The sequence below is a fragment of the Salarias fasciatus genome, assembly GCF_902148845.1.
Source record: "Salarias fasciatus chromosome 7 unlocalized genomic scaffold, fSalaFa1.1 super_scaffold_4, whole genome shotgun sequence".
Lineage (NCBI taxonomy): Eukaryota > Metazoa > Chordata > Actinopteri > Blenniiformes > Blenniidae > Salarias > Salarias fasciatus.
In genome coordinates this window covers 25,205,459-25,223,181 of record NW_021941229.1, presented here as the reverse complement: position 1 = coordinate 25,223,181, position 17,723 = coordinate 25,205,459, and the positions used below count along the sequence as shown (strand labels likewise).

The 17,723-nt window shown below is 48.8% G+C and overlaps 1 protein-coding gene and 1 long non-coding RNA gene across 3 annotated transcripts in view; one reads left to right on the top strand and one right to left on the bottom strand.

Moving 5' to 3' along the window:
* Positions 1–15,483, top strand: part of grk3 (G protein-coupled receptor kinase 3) — a 53,477-nt gene extending 37,994 nt beyond the window's left edge. Inside the window, exons 12-22 of one of the 2 annotated variants that reach the window (XM_030085293.1) lie at positions 1,589–1,683; positions 1,861–1,968; positions 2,780–2,846; positions 5,350–5,450; positions 5,870–5,936; positions 8,307–8,402; positions 9,796–9,958; positions 10,779–10,915; positions 11,067–11,105; positions 12,028–12,141; positions 12,239–15,483. In XM_030085293.1, the coding sequence (XP_029941153.1) occupies positions 1,589–1,683; positions 1,861–1,968; positions 2,780–2,846; positions 5,350–5,450; positions 5,870–5,936; positions 8,307–8,402; positions 9,796–9,958; positions 10,779–10,915; positions 11,067–11,105; positions 12,028–12,141; positions 12,239–12,400 (1,149 nt within the window). In that variant the 3' untranslated portion in view covers positions 12,401–15,483. The remainder of the gene's footprint in view (positions 1–1,588; positions 1,684–1,860; positions 1,969–2,779; positions 2,847–5,349; positions 5,451–5,869; positions 5,937–8,306; positions 8,403–9,795; positions 9,959–10,778; positions 10,916–11,066; positions 11,106–12,027; positions 12,142–12,238) is intronic. The other variant, XM_030085294.1, reaches the window with a different exon arrangement.
* Positions 5,482–16,319, bottom strand: LOC115383230 (uncharacterized). The gene is made up of 2 exons (XR_003930658.1): positions 16,257–16,319; positions 5,482–5,528 (listed from the first exon to the last, which is right to left on the bottom strand). It is a non-coding gene; the product is annotated as an uncharacterized LOC115383230 (long non-coding RNA).
* Between the last annotated feature and the right edge of the window lie 1,404 nt (positions 16,320–17,723).

Sequence of the window (17,723 nt, the reverse complement as noted above, 5' to 3'; positions counted from 1 at the left end):
GGTAGGAACCAGAGACCTGAGGGTAGGAACCAGAGACCTGAGGGTAGGAACCAGAGACCTGAGGGTAGGAACCAGAGACCTGGAGGTAGGAACCAGAGACCTGAGGGTAGGAACCAGAGACCTGGAGGTAGGAACCAGAGACCTGGAGGTAGGAACCAGAGACCTGGAGGTAGGAACCAGAGACCTGGAGGTAGGAACCAGAGACCCGAGGGTAGGAACCAGAGACCTGGAGGTAGGAACCAGAGACCTGGAGGTAGGAACCAGAGACCTGAGGGTAGGACCAAGAGACCTGAGGGTAGGACCCAGAGACCTGAGGGTAGGACCCAGAGACCTGAGGGTAGGACCCAGAGACCTGAGGGTAGGACCCAGAGACCTGAGGGTAGGAACCAGAGACCTGAGGGTAGGAACCAGAGACCTGAGGGTAGGAACCAGAGACGTGAGGGTAGGAACCAGAGACCTGAGGGTAGGAACTAGAGACCTGGAGGTAGGAACCAGAGACCTGGAGGTAGGAACCAGAGACCTGGAGGTAGGAACCAGAGACCTGGAGGTAGGAACCAGAGACCTGGAGGTAGGAACCAGAGACCTGGAGGGTAGGAACCAGAGACCTGAGGGTAGGAACCAGAGACCTGAGGGTAGGAACCAGAGACCCGTGGGTAGGAACCAGAGACCTGAGGGTAGGAACCAGAGACCTGAGGGTAGGAACCAGAGACCTGAGGGTAGGAACCAGAGACCTGAGGGTAGGAACCAGAGACCTGTGGGTAGGAACCAGAGACCTGTGGGTAGGAACCAGAGACCCGTGGGTAGGAACCAGAGACCCGTGGGTAGGAACCAGAGACCTGAGGGTAGGAACCAGAGACCCGTGGGTAGGAACCAGAGACCTGAGGGTAGGAACCAGAGACCTGAGGGTAGGAACCAGAGACCCGTGGGTAGGAACCAGAGACCTGAGGGTGGGAACCAGAGACTGACTAAATGTAAACTTTCACCACTACTGTGAAAACTGCAGGATGAATGTTGTTGCAGCTGAAAAGCAGAAGCTGTGTCCTTGGTGAATGTAGAAGCTGCAGACAGTCGATTAGCTTCAGCTCTGCTCCTGAAGCGTCACATGAACCCTGCTGTGACGAGACGAGTCCAGCAGCTGAAACACTCCGGTCCTTTCCTCAAGGTGACCCGGAGGTCACTCCGGGTCCTTCTGAAGGTGTATTCCTCATGTGAACATCGAAGGCTGCAGCCTCTCACGCAGCTCCCTGCGGTCCACTGAGCCACCGTCACGCCTCTGTTTCCCCTCCGACTCCCCTGTTTGGACTGGTTGCCATAATAATAGATATATTCTGCTGGAAGTCAGGGAGCAGCTCTCAGCCTTCAATAAACAGAATAGGACCATGAGGAGGAGGAGGAGGAGGAGGAGGAAGAGGAGGAGGAGGAGCAGCTCTCAGCCTTTATTAGCTTCATTAAACAGCAGGATGATGTCGATACAGAGGAGGAGGTTTTACTGTATAACTATACCTTGAGGGTGAATTAGCTTAATGCCCACCTGTGTGTGTGTGTTTGCGCGTGTGTGTGTGTGTGTGTGTGTGTGTTCTCTCCCCAGCCTGCCAACATCCTGCTGGACGAGCACGGTCACGTCCGGATCTCCGACCTGGGCCTGGCCTGCGACTTCTCCAAGAAGAAGCCTCACGCCAGCGTGTGAGTGACGCAGAGATAGGAGGAGACGGGAGGCGTCACTCCCAGCCACATCTCCGGCTTGCTCCGCTCAGTCCGTGTTTATTAGTATTATTTTTGTGTGGTATTTAATTGTAATGGTGTGTGTGTGTGTGTGTGTGTGTGTGTGTGTGTGTGTGTGTGTGTGTGTGTTTCCTCCAGAGGGACTCATGGCTACATGGCTCCAGAAGTCCTCCAGAAGGGGACGGCGTACGACAGCAGTGCTGACTGGTTCTCCTTAGGCTGCATGCTCTTCAAACTCCTCCGAGGGTAACTGCTGCTCCTCCTCCCCCCCTCCTCCTCCTCCTCCTCCCCCCCCCCCCCCCCCCCCCCCCCCACCTCCTCCTCCTCCTCCCCCTCCTCCTCCTCCTCTCCACTGTCGCTCTCAGGAAGCCTCTTTGAATCTTCCCCTCCGTCTCTGGCTCGCTCCACTTCTGTTTGGTGTGTGTGTTTGATCTGCGGTGTGTAAATGCCACAGGTCTGTACCCGGTAGGTCAGGAATCAGGTGAAAGTTGTGTGTGTGTGTGTGTGTGTGTGTGTGTGTGTGTGTGTGTGTGTGTGTGTGTGTGTGTGTGTGTGTGTGTGTGTGTGTGTGTGTGTGTGTGTGTGTGTGTGTGTGTGTGTGTGTGTGTGTGTGTGTGTGTGTGTGTGTGTCTCCTCATTGATGTTTAAACACTCTAAAGAGCCAGTCGCTCGCAGCCCAGACGATGCCTTCACGGCTCGTCGGGAAATCCGAGCTCCTCCTGCAGGTGATTGATCAGTTTGCTCTCATGATCTCGTATTATCTTACTTTCAATTTTGCATATTTTCCACTAGTGTGAATTAATTTCACATTTATGGGTTTTTTTTTTTTCATTTTTTCTGAATTCATTCTCCTTTAAATAGAATGAAGAGAAATTACTTCATACGTTTCAATGTTTTTATTTAAATTTTGAAGTTTTCTTTAAAACTTGACCTTTAAAAGAAGAGGCATTGATGACATTTTGTCTTCTCTGGGCGATGCTGTTGAAACGCTCTGTGGCCGGTTGCGTGTTGAAGGATGCCTTGCTCATGGCCGCCGCCCTCTGCTCTGTCTCTGCAGGCACAGCCCCTTCAGGCAGCACAAGACCAAAGACAAACACGAGATCGACCGCATGACGCTCACCATGGTGAGACCCCGCCGCTCGCCGCCTGTGTGGGCGTGGCCCTAAGTCCAAACGCACACAGACGTGCGCATCCGTGTGCGAGCAAACAGCGGGAATCGGACCCGGCGCCCGGACCGGCCGGTTTCCACCGGGAACGCGGCGTTTGTGTTTTCAGGCGCGCAAACAAAATGTTGACACGAGTCACGTGACAGAAACCGGTGTGGGCGGGGAACGCCTTGCTCCAGGGCAGGAGTCAAACCGCTGAGCTCCACAGCACACGGAGGTTCCACTGCAGACGTCTGTGGATTTATCTCAGCATCGATCTGGAAAACACAAGAAATGAGGTTACTGGAGCTAGCTCAGCTGAGCTAGCTTAGCGGAAGTCAGCGTTTCTCAGTGTTGACGTTTATGCTAGCAAGGATTAGCCTCACTTAGCCTCACACTGAATCTTTTGTAACCGAGTCAGTGCTTTGAGTTTAAGCTAGCCAAGCTAATATTCTGCAGCTAGCTTAGCAGAGCTAGCTTGACCGAACTAGCTTAGCGTTAGCTGTGCGTTGAGGTCAACAAACGAAAAAGTTTCTTGTTTTGTTGGAAGCTGGTGAACTGCAGTCCACCTCGGATTCTGACGCCGTCACTAGACGCCAATCTCGTCGTTTTCGGTTCGGTTTTCTTCGTATCGTCATGAAGTTCAGGATCAACCGAGGAGGGGAGTGTCGAACCTCGTCAGTCAGGACGAGTCGGAAAAAATCAGCCTTGATTTTCTCCAAAGAAACACGATCCCATGAAACCCTGGTCGTGTCGCCTGACGCCATCAGCGGGCGCAGAACCCCGGGTCGATCTGGAACCTCCACCCAGAGCCTCAGCAGCACCGGATCGGGACTCGGTATCAGAGGGACGTCGTTACTGGAAACCACCGGAGAAAACCAGGAAGTTCTGGAAACGCCTCCGAAAAGTCTCCATGTCCCTCAACGTCTTGGGAAAAGTCAGAAAGTCTAGAAACTTGGAAAGTTCCCCATTGAAATGAACGTCTGGAAACGTCTGGAAACATCCAGAAAGTCGAGACGTTTTGAAACGTCTTCAGCCTGTTTGGGTTTTCCTTCAGTAGTGATGCTTCTCGGTTCTACAGTTCAGGATTTCTTCAAAATGTCGAGGAAACCGTCTTTTTTCCGTCAGCGGTCACTGACAGAAGGTGCTTTTTGCTGTGAGTTGACAGGACGACGGTTCGATTCCCGTCTGTTTGGCGTTTCCCTGTTCTGACCTGACGGGTCAGGGAGGACGGCGTCTCGTCTCGTCCCCGTGTTCCAGAGGTTTCCCCTCCTCTCCGCTACTCCTGCTGGAAAGAGTCCGAATCCCCCCCAGGCTGTCAGTTCATCCAGACCAGACCCCCGCCCTCCGCCCCCCGTTTGGTCGAGCAGGACCTCCGAACCCTGATCTTTCATATCACAATAAATCCAGATTAGGATTTAAATCCAGCCACTTAATCCAGTCAATCCCCCGTTAATCTCCCCTGAGCGGAGGGAGCGCCGGGTCCAGGATCCAGAGGGACCGAGCGGGGGGAGCGGCGGGTCCAGGATCCAGAGGGACCGAGCGGGGGGAGCGACGGGTCCAGGATCCAGAGGGTCTGAGCGGGGGAGCGGCGGGTCCAGGATCCAGAGGGACCGAGCGGGGGGAGCGGCGGGTCCAGGATCCAGAGGGACCCAGCGGGGGGAGCGGCGGGTCCAGGATCCAGAGGGACCGAGCGGGGGGAGCGCCGGGTCCAGGATCCAGAGGGACCGAGCGGGGGGAGCGGCGGGTCCAGGATCCAGAGGGACCCAGCGGGGGGAGCGGCGGGTCCAGGATCCAGAGGGTCTGAGCGGGGGGAGCGGCGGGTCCAGGATCCAGAGGGTCTGAGCGGGGGGAGCGACGGGTCCAGGATCCAGAGGAACCCAGCGGGGGGGAGCGGCGGGTCCAGGATCCAGAGGGTCTGAGCGGGGGGAGCGCCGGGTTCCAGAGCGGCGAGCGCCGGGCCGCCATCGGGCCCCGAAGGGGCTAAAAATACAGGCCGATATGTCGGCAGTGTTTATCCAGGCTGATGGACGGCTCCCTTACATAAACCCGGCGGCAGCAGATCCCGATCCATCACGGCCGCCGAATCAGAGGGCGGAGGCCGCCGGAGACTCCGCCCCCTCCCGGAACCCCCCGGCTTGCAGCACGTCTGCCGTTGGGACGCCGAGCCTCCCGACCCGGACGGCGTCGGGCCGTGGTTCCCTCCTGTGAGTCAGCTCCAGCGTTTATCGGTGTTTTCGGAGGAGCTCTGGTTGCCGTGGCAACCGCTCTCCTCCGCCGGGACGACGGCGTCTCCAGGTGTGGAGAGTCTGGAGGACCAGGGGTCAGAGGTCACTTCAAGGTTCTGGATTCTCCCAAAACATTCAGATGATGCTGATCTCCTCTCTCTCTCTCTCTCTCTCTCTCTCTCTCTCTCTCTCTCCCTCTCCCTCTCCCTCTCCCTCTCCCTCTCTCTCTCTCTCTCTCTCCCTCTCTCTCTCAGAATGTGGAGCTTCCAGATTCTTTCACCACGGAGCTCAAAGATCTTCTGGAGGGTCTTCTGCAAAGAGACGTGTCCAAGAGGCTGGGCTGCCAGGGCCGGGGGTACGACACACACACACACACACACACACACACACACACACACACACACACACACACACACACACACACACACACACACTCTCGTCATCATGTCTTCAGGTTGTTCAGATGAACTCATCACTCTGATTAATTCTGTCCTGTGTGTTTAAACTCCGGGTGGCGACGAATGATGGCGGCCTGACAGCTCTGTGTGTGTGTGTGTGTGTGTGTGTGTGTGTGTGTGTGTGTGTGTGTGTGTGTGTGTGTGTGTGTGTGTGTGTGTGTGTGTGTGTGTGTGTGTGTGTGTGTGTGTGTGTGTGTGTGTGTGTGTGTGTGTGTGTATACATATATAAACGTGGCGAACGCCGCCACCTGCTGTTGAACACAGGAAGTGTCTCCAGTCCGCTCAGCCCTCTGTTCTCTGGCGTCTCTCTCCTCAGAGCCCCGGAGGTGAAGGAGCATCAGTTCTTCAAAGGCATCGACTGGCAGCAGGTGTACCTGCAGAAGGTGAGCGACCCCCCACTCCCCCAACCCCTCCCACACACACACACACACACACACACACACACACACACACACACACACACACACACACACACACACACACCCTCCACCTCCCTCCTCTCTTTGCCGGGAACTGAGGCTCGTTGTTCAGTCTGACATCCACTGCAGCAAAACCACAGCAGAACAACCTGCTGTGACTTCTTTCACTCAGTGAGATTAAAACCAAACCTGGAGCCGCTGTGAGGCAGAAAGCTCCAGATCTCCCCCCGCAGTCTGATTCGGGTCCGTTTGTCCCCCACTACGAACGCGTCGACGTGGATCCCGGTTCTTCAGAAGCTCCTCGGCGTCTCCCGCCGAGCGTCCGGCTTCCTCCGGATGTTTTGGCGTTCCCCTCGCTCCGTCTCTCGCCTCCGTTTCATCCCGCAGTGAATCATCTCTGAAAGCCTTCATCAAAACCCGCATCCATTTTTAATGCTCGCATTAACACGCCGGACTCCCGATGCGTTTAAGTGCCGTGGGACGACTGAGCGCCGGACTTGTTGCTCTGACTTTCGCAGACCTGCCAACCTGTACGCATTTTGCGTAGCAGGTACGCAATTTGACATCAAAACACGCTGGTACGCTCCGCCTCATTAAACTACGCAAAAAGCTGCAGACGTCTGTGAGCGCTGTTATAAATGCGGACCGTGGACGTTCTCATGTCTGACGACACGATGCAGCAGCAGGGCTCTGAAGTGTCACGCATTTCGGTGTGTCGTCACACATTCACGGCACACATTGTATTTGTGACGCTGAAAAAAAATACCGGTAAAATAGGCTGGTGCGCCACAGCTCTGGAACCGGGAGGAAACACATGTGCTACCCTGTAGAGCTGCGACGTTCAATGTACGAATCGTTCGTTTGAACGGCTCTTTCAAGTGAACGACGAGAGCCGGTTCACAGCTGTCTGAGAGTCGTTCCTTTGTGCAAATTGTCCTTGCTTCCTTCACGTGTCTCCTGAGTCCCTCCTGAGTCCAGCTGTCACCGCCGCTTTCGTGTTAACGACCGAGTTTCACTTTTCCGCAGCAGTTCCAGTCACCTGAACGCAGCAGCTAACTAGCGGAGGAGGAGTGTCGCGAAACCGGAGCAAAGCCGGTGTTTTGGAATAACTGAGTCCCTTTTAACTGGAGACTGGGTTTCTGTCACGTCCCTTGTTGCTGATAGATATTAAAAACCAGACAAAAAGTCGTGTCAGACCTTTTATGAGTCTGATTTCAACATCTGCGGCTACTTAGCAGCAGCAGCAGGAAGTGCTACAGGAAGTCAGTCACCAGGTAACAAGGACACCAGTTAATTTGAAACACCGTATTCACGGCTTTATAAAGGTTTTAGTAATGGAACACACACGCGCACGCATGCGCACACACACAGCAAAAAATGCTTAGTTAAAGGACATGTAGCAGCATTTTGAAGCTCTTTTCTGGGGACAGCGTGCATGGTCAGCCGCAATGTAATGTGTATCAGAAAAACATCTGTTAAATCTTTGCCAATAAACAAATTAAAGAACCACATGAGAACTTAAAACTGACAGTTTGTTTTGAAGATCGTGGGAAGTTCAGTGAATCTACAAATCTGCTCTTTTCCCCTTAAATGTGTCAAATAACTTGGAGCAAATTAAAACCTACTGAGGCGGAAAAGGTTAAAGCTGAAAATATGAATCAAAACGTTGAAAAAAAGATTATTAAGTCACTAATAATTCAATGTAATGTAGTTTTACTACTCATTCTCAAAATTAGCTATTTATATAAATATTTGTATTTAAAGTCCCGTCTTCTACCTTGTAAGTTTAATTTGCTAATTTTGAAGGGAATAGTACACTCGTAGTATAATTGTAAAATTTGTCTGAAAATTTTAGGTAAAGATTATAAAAGTGAATGACAACTTTAAATGAAAGAGTTCGTTGAAAAAAATGAAGTTGAGATTCTCAGGATGTGAATCAAATTCATAAACACACTTCTTCTTTTTTTTTCTTATCAATGCGATGATCAAAACACTGTCCAGCGCTCCAGACCCGGAGTGAACTCCGGCTGTGTCGCTGGGAGAAGCGTCTCCTCTGTGATCGCGTCCGTCCCGCCGCTCGTTTTCTCCGTTTCAAATCAAAAGCTGCGAGAAGCCTCTGAAATTTTCACCCCGGCCCCCGAGTCGTCCTCGCTGCTGTTGCCATGGCAACCGCATCACCGGCCGGGAGGCGGTGCTCGGAGACGCTGCCGCCTTGTTGTTTCATCCTCGTTTCACTTCTCTCTCTTCTTTATTTATTTTTTATTTTACAGCAGTGCTCTTGTAATGAAAGTGTCTCTGCCCCCCCCCCCCCCCCCCATCCCCCCCCCCCTGCAGTACTCTCCTCCTTTAATCCCTCCCCGGGGAGAGGTGAACGCCGCGGATGCTTTCGACATCGGCTCCTTTGATGAAGAAGACACGAAGGGCATCAAGGTGAGAGGCGGCAGGTGTTTCCCCCCACAACACCCCCGCTCCCCCGCCTTCCAGACCAGAACCAGAACTCTGGACCTGAACCCGGTCCAGGGGATCTGTTCACGACTCGCAGCGTCTGAAACCAGTCTTCAGTCTCTCTCCAGCCTCAACTATATTTCAGGATAAAAGAATAAACTTTGATCAAGTCAGAAACTGGTGGAAAACCTCCAGCTGTGATCGATCCAGAACCGCTCGGAATCGGTTAGAACTGGTCTGGAAGCAGAACCCTGTTCGGAACCCTGCGTACACCATGTGGGACTGGTTCAGACCTGGTCTCATATCTGGTTTATAGCTCCTGTTGTGTTGAACCGGTTCCAGATACCTGGAACCAGAACCTGGTCGAGTCCGGGACAGGATCCTGATCACAGCGAAACATGTTTCTCTGCTTTTTATCAGATTTTAATGACTTTTTTCTTACTGTCATGATCGTTTTTGAGAGTTTTTATCATTAATACTGTTTTATAAAATAGCTTCTATTAATGCCTCAGTGGCTCGACGCTGCCACCTGATGGACAGAAGTGGTTTTACTCCCATTTGACAGACTGACGCTTTAATGACGTTTCGACATCATGTTAATTTTTCATGTAATCTTTCAAATTAAAAATGTAACTGAAATTTTATAGAACACATTTAATATTAATACAGTTTTTATTTGAAACTCATGACTATGTGCCACACATTTTTTTAATTTAATGTATTTATATGTAAAATAACAGTATCAAAAACGTAAATTAGAATAGAAATAAAGTAAATTAAATAAAATGTAAAGAAAAAAATTAACTGAAATATTTTGAATTCAGTTATGTTGAAATAATATTTATTTCTACTCCAGTAGAATTTAAAGTAATCCATTAAAACGAAAAATAATGTAAAATAAATTCCAGTAAAAATAAAGTGAATATGTTTAAATAGAAGAGTGCAAATTCAATTCTAACAAAATTCCCAGATGAATAAAAATGAAAACACAGAAATTGAATATATTTCAAATCGAATAAATTCCAAGAAAATTCAATGATGAACTTAACATAAATAAATGCAGTAGAAATGGATAATATGTAGAAGAGATTTTCTGAGGCTCCACATTAAAACCGCAGTAACGATCCGCTGTCAGGAGTTTCCTGGAGGTTTTTCGCCTCTTTCTGTGTGAAGCTGCGGTGAACGAGCGCCTTCGGACCGGCTGTCCTTTTTTGGACCTTGTGGAAACTCTTTTGTTTCCTTGACGTGAGTCAGAGGAGAAGATTGATCTGAGCCGGCGGCAGGAAACGGCCGATTTGTAACCGCCGGGATCCGAGCGCGCGAACGCTAAACATCCTGCGGCCTGACTTCCTGCCCCCCCCCCCTTACCCCCCTGCAGCTGCTGGACAGTGACCAGGAGCTCTACAAGAACTTCCCGCTGGTCATCTCGGAGCGCTGGCAGCAGGAGGTCGCCGAGACCGTCTACGAGGCCGTCAACTCCGACACCGACAAGAACGAAGCTCGCAAGAGGGCCAAGAACAAGCAGCTGGGCCACGAGGAGGGTGAGAGGAGCGCAGAGCCGGCCAGACGCTCACATTACCGCCGCCACTCAGAGAATCGCTCATCTCATTAAAACAGGAGATTTTATACAGTGGAAAACAAAAAATGAGGATTTTTACCCCTTTTTCTATCTTGTTTATATATCTGGATCATATCATAGATCATTCCCCTCTTTTTTTTTCTCCAGATCTTTGATTCAGAATGAGTCTCATTTCTCCCACAAGCCACCTTTTTCTTGCTGTAATCAGTGGTTTTTTTTATCCTGTTTAAAGAAATCAAGAACAGTGAAACCTGACGGAGATCGATCACGACAGATTTCACCAGGATCATGGCTGATTTCTAGAGTTTAAAAAGACTTTTTGGCTGGAATTCAGCATAGGAGTGATGAAAATGTGTTATAGTTTCATTAAACCGACCAGTTAACTCCAGAAAATGACTACAGTCAGATGTAATTCTGTTGCATTCTGGGTGTTTTGCCTTGAGGCTAATGCTAGTTAGCTAGCCTTCACGACAGCATCACTGATGTTTTCAAAACTCTATTTTTTAAATCAATGTTTTCTTTCATTTTTTTTTTGCAATTCTCTGGATGATTTTTTTTTGGGGGGGGGGGCTGGTTTTGGGCCATGGGCTTTATGTTGGACACCGCTATTTCAATACAGTGTGATACAGCATGAAAAATAGGACGTGTTGGAAGGCATCAGTCATATTCAGAGGACACACACTTCACCACACTCTCATTAAGGCGTTAACGTGTGTGTGTGTGCGTGTGTGTGTGTGTGTGTGTGTGTGTGTGTGTGCGTGTGCGTGTGTGTGTGTGCGCAGACTACGCTCTGGGGAAGGACTGCATCATGCACGGATACATGCTGAAGCTGGGGAACCCGTTCCTCACCCAGTGGCAGCGCCGGTACTTCTACCTCTTCCCCAACCGTGTGGAGTGGAGGGGGGAGGGGGAGTCGCGGGTGAGTCCGCACACATGTGTGTGTGTGTGTGTGTGTGTGTGTGTGTGTGTGTGTGTCTGTGTGTGTGTGTGTGAGTGAGTCTGTGTGTGTGTGTGTTCTCTCCTGTCTCAACACTGTGTGTGTCTGTCTCTGTCCGGACTGGGCTCCGAAGGAGGCGTGGCTCAGACACTTGAAAAAGCTGAGAGACGGGGTGAGTGTGGGTCAACATGAGGCTTGGGTCCCCTTGCTGTGTCGTCTCCACCCCCCCCCAGCGGCGTAGAGCTGTAGCCTTCCTCCTCCTGCTCTTCCTCCTCGCTTCAGTTGCGTAGTTGAGTCTGTAAAGCTGCACAGACACCAGCAGGAGGCGCTGTGACGGGAAAACAGCCGCGAAGTTCATTTAGATTTCAGTAATTTTAAAGTTTTTAATAAAAATATTGTTATCAGATCAACTGACGTCAGTATTGTTTTTAATATATTATGATTAAAAATGTAAAAGCTTTTTCTTTTCTGCCTCAATTAGTTTTATCCTCCTATAAAATACACATTTTCTGTCAACCCAGAGAAAAGTCACGACTGATATTTCCCTGTTCTGTAAATGAATATTCTCAGAAAGAAAGGGCTCAAGACGCATGTTGGAAATGAAGCTAATCTGCAGAAGATCCAGTTTATCGTCTGCAGTCCAGAGTGGAAGGTTCCAGATAAATAATATAAGTTTGATCGTCATGTTTCCTGTGGAAAAGTAAAAAAAAAAGTATCATTTTTCTAACCTCTCTAAACGCCTGATTGTAAATGTAGTGATCCGCCTCAGTTATTCCCTCATGTTCCCATTAAAAAGTTTCCTCCAGATTAGAAAGCAGTGTTTCACTCTCTGGGCGTGTCGCTCCTCCTGTTGTCCACCAGGTGGCAGCACTACACCGACCCTCAAGTCTGCCTAGCAACACAGCCAGGCAGGGTTCCGATTGGCTGGCTCTGGTCTCTGTGGGTTTTTAACAGAAACTTGGGTTCATTCTGGATGAACGACCTTAAAGCGGGTTTCTACATGTATGAAACATGAACGGAGGGACATTTCTGCCTACTTTCCACCGTTTATATCGGGCGGCGCCACGTCTGATGGGAACGTTTGTCCCCCGCAGCAAAACCTGCTGACGATGGAGCAGATCGTGACGGTGGAGGAGACGCAGATTAAAGACAAGAAGTGCATCCTGCTGCGCATCAAAGGGGGGAAGCAGTTCGTGCTGCAGTGCGAGGTGAGCCTGGGTCCGTCCGGACGGCGTGCCCCCCGGGGGCGGCGGCGGCGTCTCCAGCCTCCTGAGTGTGTGTCGGTGTGTGTGTTCTCCCCCGCAGAGCGACCCGGAGTTCGTGCAGTGGAAGAAGGAGCTGACCGAGGCGTTCACGGAAGCTCAGAAACTGCTGCGCCGCGCCCCCAAGGTGATCGGGAAGGGGCGGGCCGGCGTGGTGGAGCTGTCCAAACCCCCCCTCACACACCGCAACAGCAACGGCCTGTGAATACACCACATACACCACACACACACACTCACTCACTCACGCACACACACCTCCCGTCTGTACACATCGACACGCTGCGTCCCGCCGCCCCTCCTCCACCGCCCGCTACCGCCGCCTCCTCATCAGCCTGCAGGAAGACTCCGCCTCCTCCCCCGCCTCCTTCCCGGGCGTGTGGACGTTCACGCCCTCCATCAACCAATCGCGAGCGAGATCGAGCAGGATGACGTTCCTGAGGAAGGGGGCGGAGCCTGACTCGGACCCCGCCGATCGGGAGGTCTCAGCATGTCGACGAACCTCCTCGGACTCCTGTGAGCCGATTGGATGCTGGGGAGCAGGGGGAGGAGCTTTCATTAAAAAAACAAACTGAAGGAATAAAGGCGCCCCCCCCCCCTCACCCCCCCTCACCATCACCCCCCTCTTAGTTACTGAAGTGCGTAAAGTGCCAACGACATATTTTACTTGAGTCCAGCTCCTCCCACCTCCTCGATGGGGGCGGGGCTTAATCATTCCAGTTGCAGACTCGATCCGCCGAAAAGAGGCGGAGCTAATGGAGGAAGTGACTCCTCATTGTGTACATAGGCAGCCCCGCCCCCGCCCCGCCCCCCTGCATCTCCAGTGTTTTAGTCCAGTGTGTTTGCATCGTCGGGGGTTTCTCTGTCTGCCTGTCTGTGAATCTGTCCCGGCTTTCGGAGGCGGGGGGGGGGGGGGGGGGGGGGGGGGGGTGAGGGGAGGGGAGGGGGCGGAGTCAAGCCCCCGGAGCGCTGCTTTACCTCAGCTGGACTGTCGTCGCTTCGCCACAAATCCTTTTTTATTTTTTTATAAGTTGTGAATGAGGGACGAGGTGATTAGCGGAGAGGAGTCCACCCTTGAACACTGCAGCTCGCTCACACCTCGGCTGCTTTTCTTTACTGTTTGGTTCATGAAGGGGTCAAATGTTGTAGGTTTTGCACTCACACACACAGACACACACATTGTGGAAAAGTACTTTTTTTTTCCCAGAATTCCCTCTGCCCGGTCACAGGTTAAATTCCACAAATGATCTGGATTCTATTCTATTCTTCTATTTAAACTTTTTCAATATTTCCATTCAGTTCCTCACATTTGTTTCTTTACAATTTTGACTTAATAATTATTTGATCAAAAACATCCAAAGTTAGAAGCTTTTGTGATCAAAATGGTGACCAAAATATGGATTGAATTTCTCAAATGCAGTTTTCCATCAGAAGAGATCCAGCAAGCAAATTTTCACCCTAAGACGCTAACATGAGTGTTAGAGTTTTAGCTTTAAAAGCTAACAAGCTCTTTGTAGCTAGTTTAAATGATTTTAAAATATCACTGTGAGTCATTTGGATTGAAGAGCAAAGGAAAGATGTGAGGAATAAAATGCAAAGCTAACGTAAATACTAAAATTTTATATTGGCTGTAAAAACGCTACGATTTGTGGAGAAGCTAACATGACGGTTAACTTGGTAAAAATTGTGTAAATTACCGAGGCTCGTTCAATGATGGAAAAGAAACAAGCTGAAGAATTGGCTTCTGGTTCCCGTCATCACCTGAAATTATATTTTCCCTTTGAGATTAAAGCCAAAAATAACAAACGGGGGGAAAATGGAGATACGTTTTAGAAGCTAGCATAGCTAGCGTGAAAGCGACGTTCTCTCAGGAGCTACACATTCGCAACGGGTCAGAAGAAAATATACTTGGCACATTTAACATACGATTGCTAACGAAGTAGTGGAAAAGGTGGCCAAGAAGCTCCAGCTGCTAATGGAAATAAAGTAAAAACCTCAAAACTATTTACCGTTTTCATTAAACCATAAAAGTCAGCTTAAAAACAACACGACGTGTCTCAATGTAGGTTTTCTTTTGGACCCAATGCAGCAAATTCAACATACTACTCAACGTTTTAGCTGCTTGCCAAGCTAGCCAAAATGCTAACGCTACACATTATTTTCTATGTTAGCTTCAGCCGGAAAAAAAAAAAAAACACCAACAACCGGTGCCAAAACTGAAGTGGACCAAAATACACACAGACCAACAGAAACATGCTAAAGCTAGCTAACCGCTAGCTAGCCAGATCAACAGGAGTTCGCCTCTACGAGCGTTTCAGGGTGGAGTTTTATTTTTTTCAGAGTCTTTTAAATGTGGTGAATTTATTGTGAATGTACGGCAGCGTCTTACGGCGACATTAAGGAAAAAAAACCAAGACTGTTCAGAACGAAGCAGAGACGTTTTGGGAATAGGTTTTTATTTTTGAGGGGGGCTCCCCCTTGTGGCCGAACGCCGCTGTCTCGTTTGATGGGCTGTGCTGATGAAACCTGCTCGGACTTAAAGGAACTGGCAGCGCTGAAGGACGTCGAGGAGGAGAAACTCGCACGTTCAGGTTGTTTGTTCTTCGCTTCGTCTGAGGCGTCCCGGCGTTTCTGGAGCGGGAAGAAAATACATTCAGTCAACAGGTTTTTTTTTTTTTTTTTTTTTTTTTTTTTTTGTAGCCTTTTGCCAACAACTTCGTGCTGAAAGTCACGTTAAAGTAAAAAAATTAAAAAAATAAAAAGTTTTGTTTTAAACTTTCCAAGAAGAAAGTCACAGCTGATGAACATTTTCTTTCATTTCCCCCAAAAAATTTGTTTACATTTTATTTAGATGAATTTTGATATGTTTGAAGTTGAAATGTTACTTTTTTCTCTTAAAATATAGAATTCTAATTTGTTATTAAAAGTTTTTGTCAATTTTATTTTGGACCTAATCAATTTAGCTAACAGTCGCTATCTAGCTAGCTGTGAGGGATAGGCTAATGCCAGCTAGCATCCTGAGAATTCCCATTTTCCCTGTGGGAAGTTCCCAGTTGGTTTTCTTCTCTGTAAATGGGAACAATCCCACTTCACCTGTTATCGTCATGAGATTGAAAAAGCAGCTTCCGGGCTCATTGTACCACCTTGTGGCACAGCGCGGAACTGCAGCCGTAATGATTTGTTTTAATTACACTCTGACTTTAATCTTGAAAAGTAAATGTAAAAAAAAAAAAAAAAAAAAGGAACTAAGATTTACAAGTCGGGGGGGATTTTATTGTCTTTCTGAATTTTCTGGATTGTTTCCTTCAACGTTTTATTGTTGGGCCTTTTTTTTTTTTTTTTAAATCGGTTTTAGCCCAAAGTTTTACTTCATTGTTCAGTGTGCCAAATAACTGTTTGCAGGTGGAAAACTTGTCCTCCTTATCCTCCTCCTCCTCTTCTTCTTCCTCCACCTCCTCCTTTGAACATTTCCTGAATTCTGGAAACTGTGACCAACCCCCCACCCCGTCTCTCTCACTCTTTCTCTCACACACACACACACACACACACACACACACTCTTCTTGGGACACTGTATTCGTCTGTGAGCATCGCTTATCGCTTCTCATCCTTTTTTTTTTTTAAATTTTTTTTAAGTTCTTTTTAATGACACAGCAGACAACACACAAAAAACCCCACAGATGGCATATAGGAAAAAAAAGAAAGTCTATATAAATATATGTGTATATGAAATGAGGTTTATTTAAAAGATTTAATGTAGAAAACGGAGGTTTTTTTTGATGTGACTTTAATTGTTTGTGGTGAAGACTTCAGCTGAATCTTGCACATAAAAAGACTTGTTAGAAATGTCCTACCTGCAGGTTCCAGATGATTATTTTTGCTCTTTCATATTTATTGCGTGCGCGGGGAGCTCTCCTTTCCTTCTCTCTGTCTTTAAATCTTTTTTTTTTTCCTCTTCCTCCCTTGATGTGTCCGCGCGCTGTTGAAGAATCCTCCGGTTTCCGGTTTTACACCCCGTCACCATCCTCTTTTTCATACGCCACACACAAACACACACACACACACACAAATACTACTGGCTTTGGGTTATTGGAATAATTAAAGTCATGATAATACTGATATATATATATAAATATATATATATCATTGATAATATTATTCAGTGATTATTATAAAAAAAAATTTATTTTATTTTGCTGATTTTTTTGTGTTTGTTTAAAAGACAGGTAGGAAGTTGCGTGTTGGACTGCTTGTAAAAACAGTTCATGAATAAAAATCCTTTTTCCGTGTCGCCCCCTGTCGCCTCTGCTTCTGCTTTTTAAATTCAGAATGAGCAGCGAGGTCCAGTTCTGCCGTTCCTATACAACATTCTGGCAAACTGTCCGGTCCCTCAGGAGGGGGAAGTCTTTCCAGAAGGTGGGGGGAATACTTTGATAGTGTACTTGTGGAGCACTGGACCAACTCGAGACCCTCCATAGGGTGCCAGTCCACATTTGTCTTGTGGATTTGTAAAAGGTATACCACCGTGTCCCTCGTGGTGCCTTGTGGGTGGTGCTTCAGGCATACGGAGTCCGGGGCCCCTTGTTAAGGGCCATCCGGTCTCTGTATGACTGAAGTGCAGTCGTATCGGTCCGTCGCTGTGAAGACGGAGCTGAGCTGAAAGGAGAAGCTGTGGATTCACCGTCAGTCTTCATTCCTACACTCACCTCTGGTCATGAGCTCTGGGTCAGGACCGAAAGGACAAGATCCCGGATACAAGAGGCTGAAATGAGCTTCCTCCGTAGGGTGGCTCCCCTGTGGAGGAGCTCAGTCACCAGGGAGGAGCTCGGAGTAGAGCCGCTACTCCTCCACATCGAGCGGAACCAGCTGAGGACGTCCGGGCGTCTGGTTAGGACGCCTTCTGGACGCCTCGCTGGGGAGGAGTGCCTGACGTCCCACTGGGAGGAGACCCTGACCCAGGACACCCTGGAGAGACTATGCCTTTCAGCTGGACTGCAAACGCCTCGGGGTCCTCCAGAGTCTGGGTACAGGAAGTTTGAGCACCCCTGCTGAGATTGCTGCCCCCGCGACCCATCAGGGGCTGGTAAAGGATGGACGGTGTTCAGTATACTTTACTAACTATATTCACACTGCACTATTTTAACATGAAGTTAAGACATATGCTCCCTTTTAATTTGACATAAATGTTAATATCAAGTTGCAGTAAAGGTGACGTTCAAATGTGATATTTTAAGTCTTTGCTGATTATTCTGTAGTTTCTTCACAAAACTTGAAAGCCCGTGTCACTTTATGGTCTGGTGTTTTAGTGATGTTTGGTACCACGTTTTTGCATGAAAATGTAGATTTGAGATGATAATTCCATTGATTTACATCCAGAAGCGTCTGAGCGTGAACTCCAGGTGAGGTGAGACCTTCATAACGTGTTTTTAATCAAACTTGCATCACGTGATCTAAATACCAAACATCTCCTTATGCATATTATTTACTGTTTTTTCTTAATGTTTTTTTTTTTTTTTTATATTTGCTTCTATT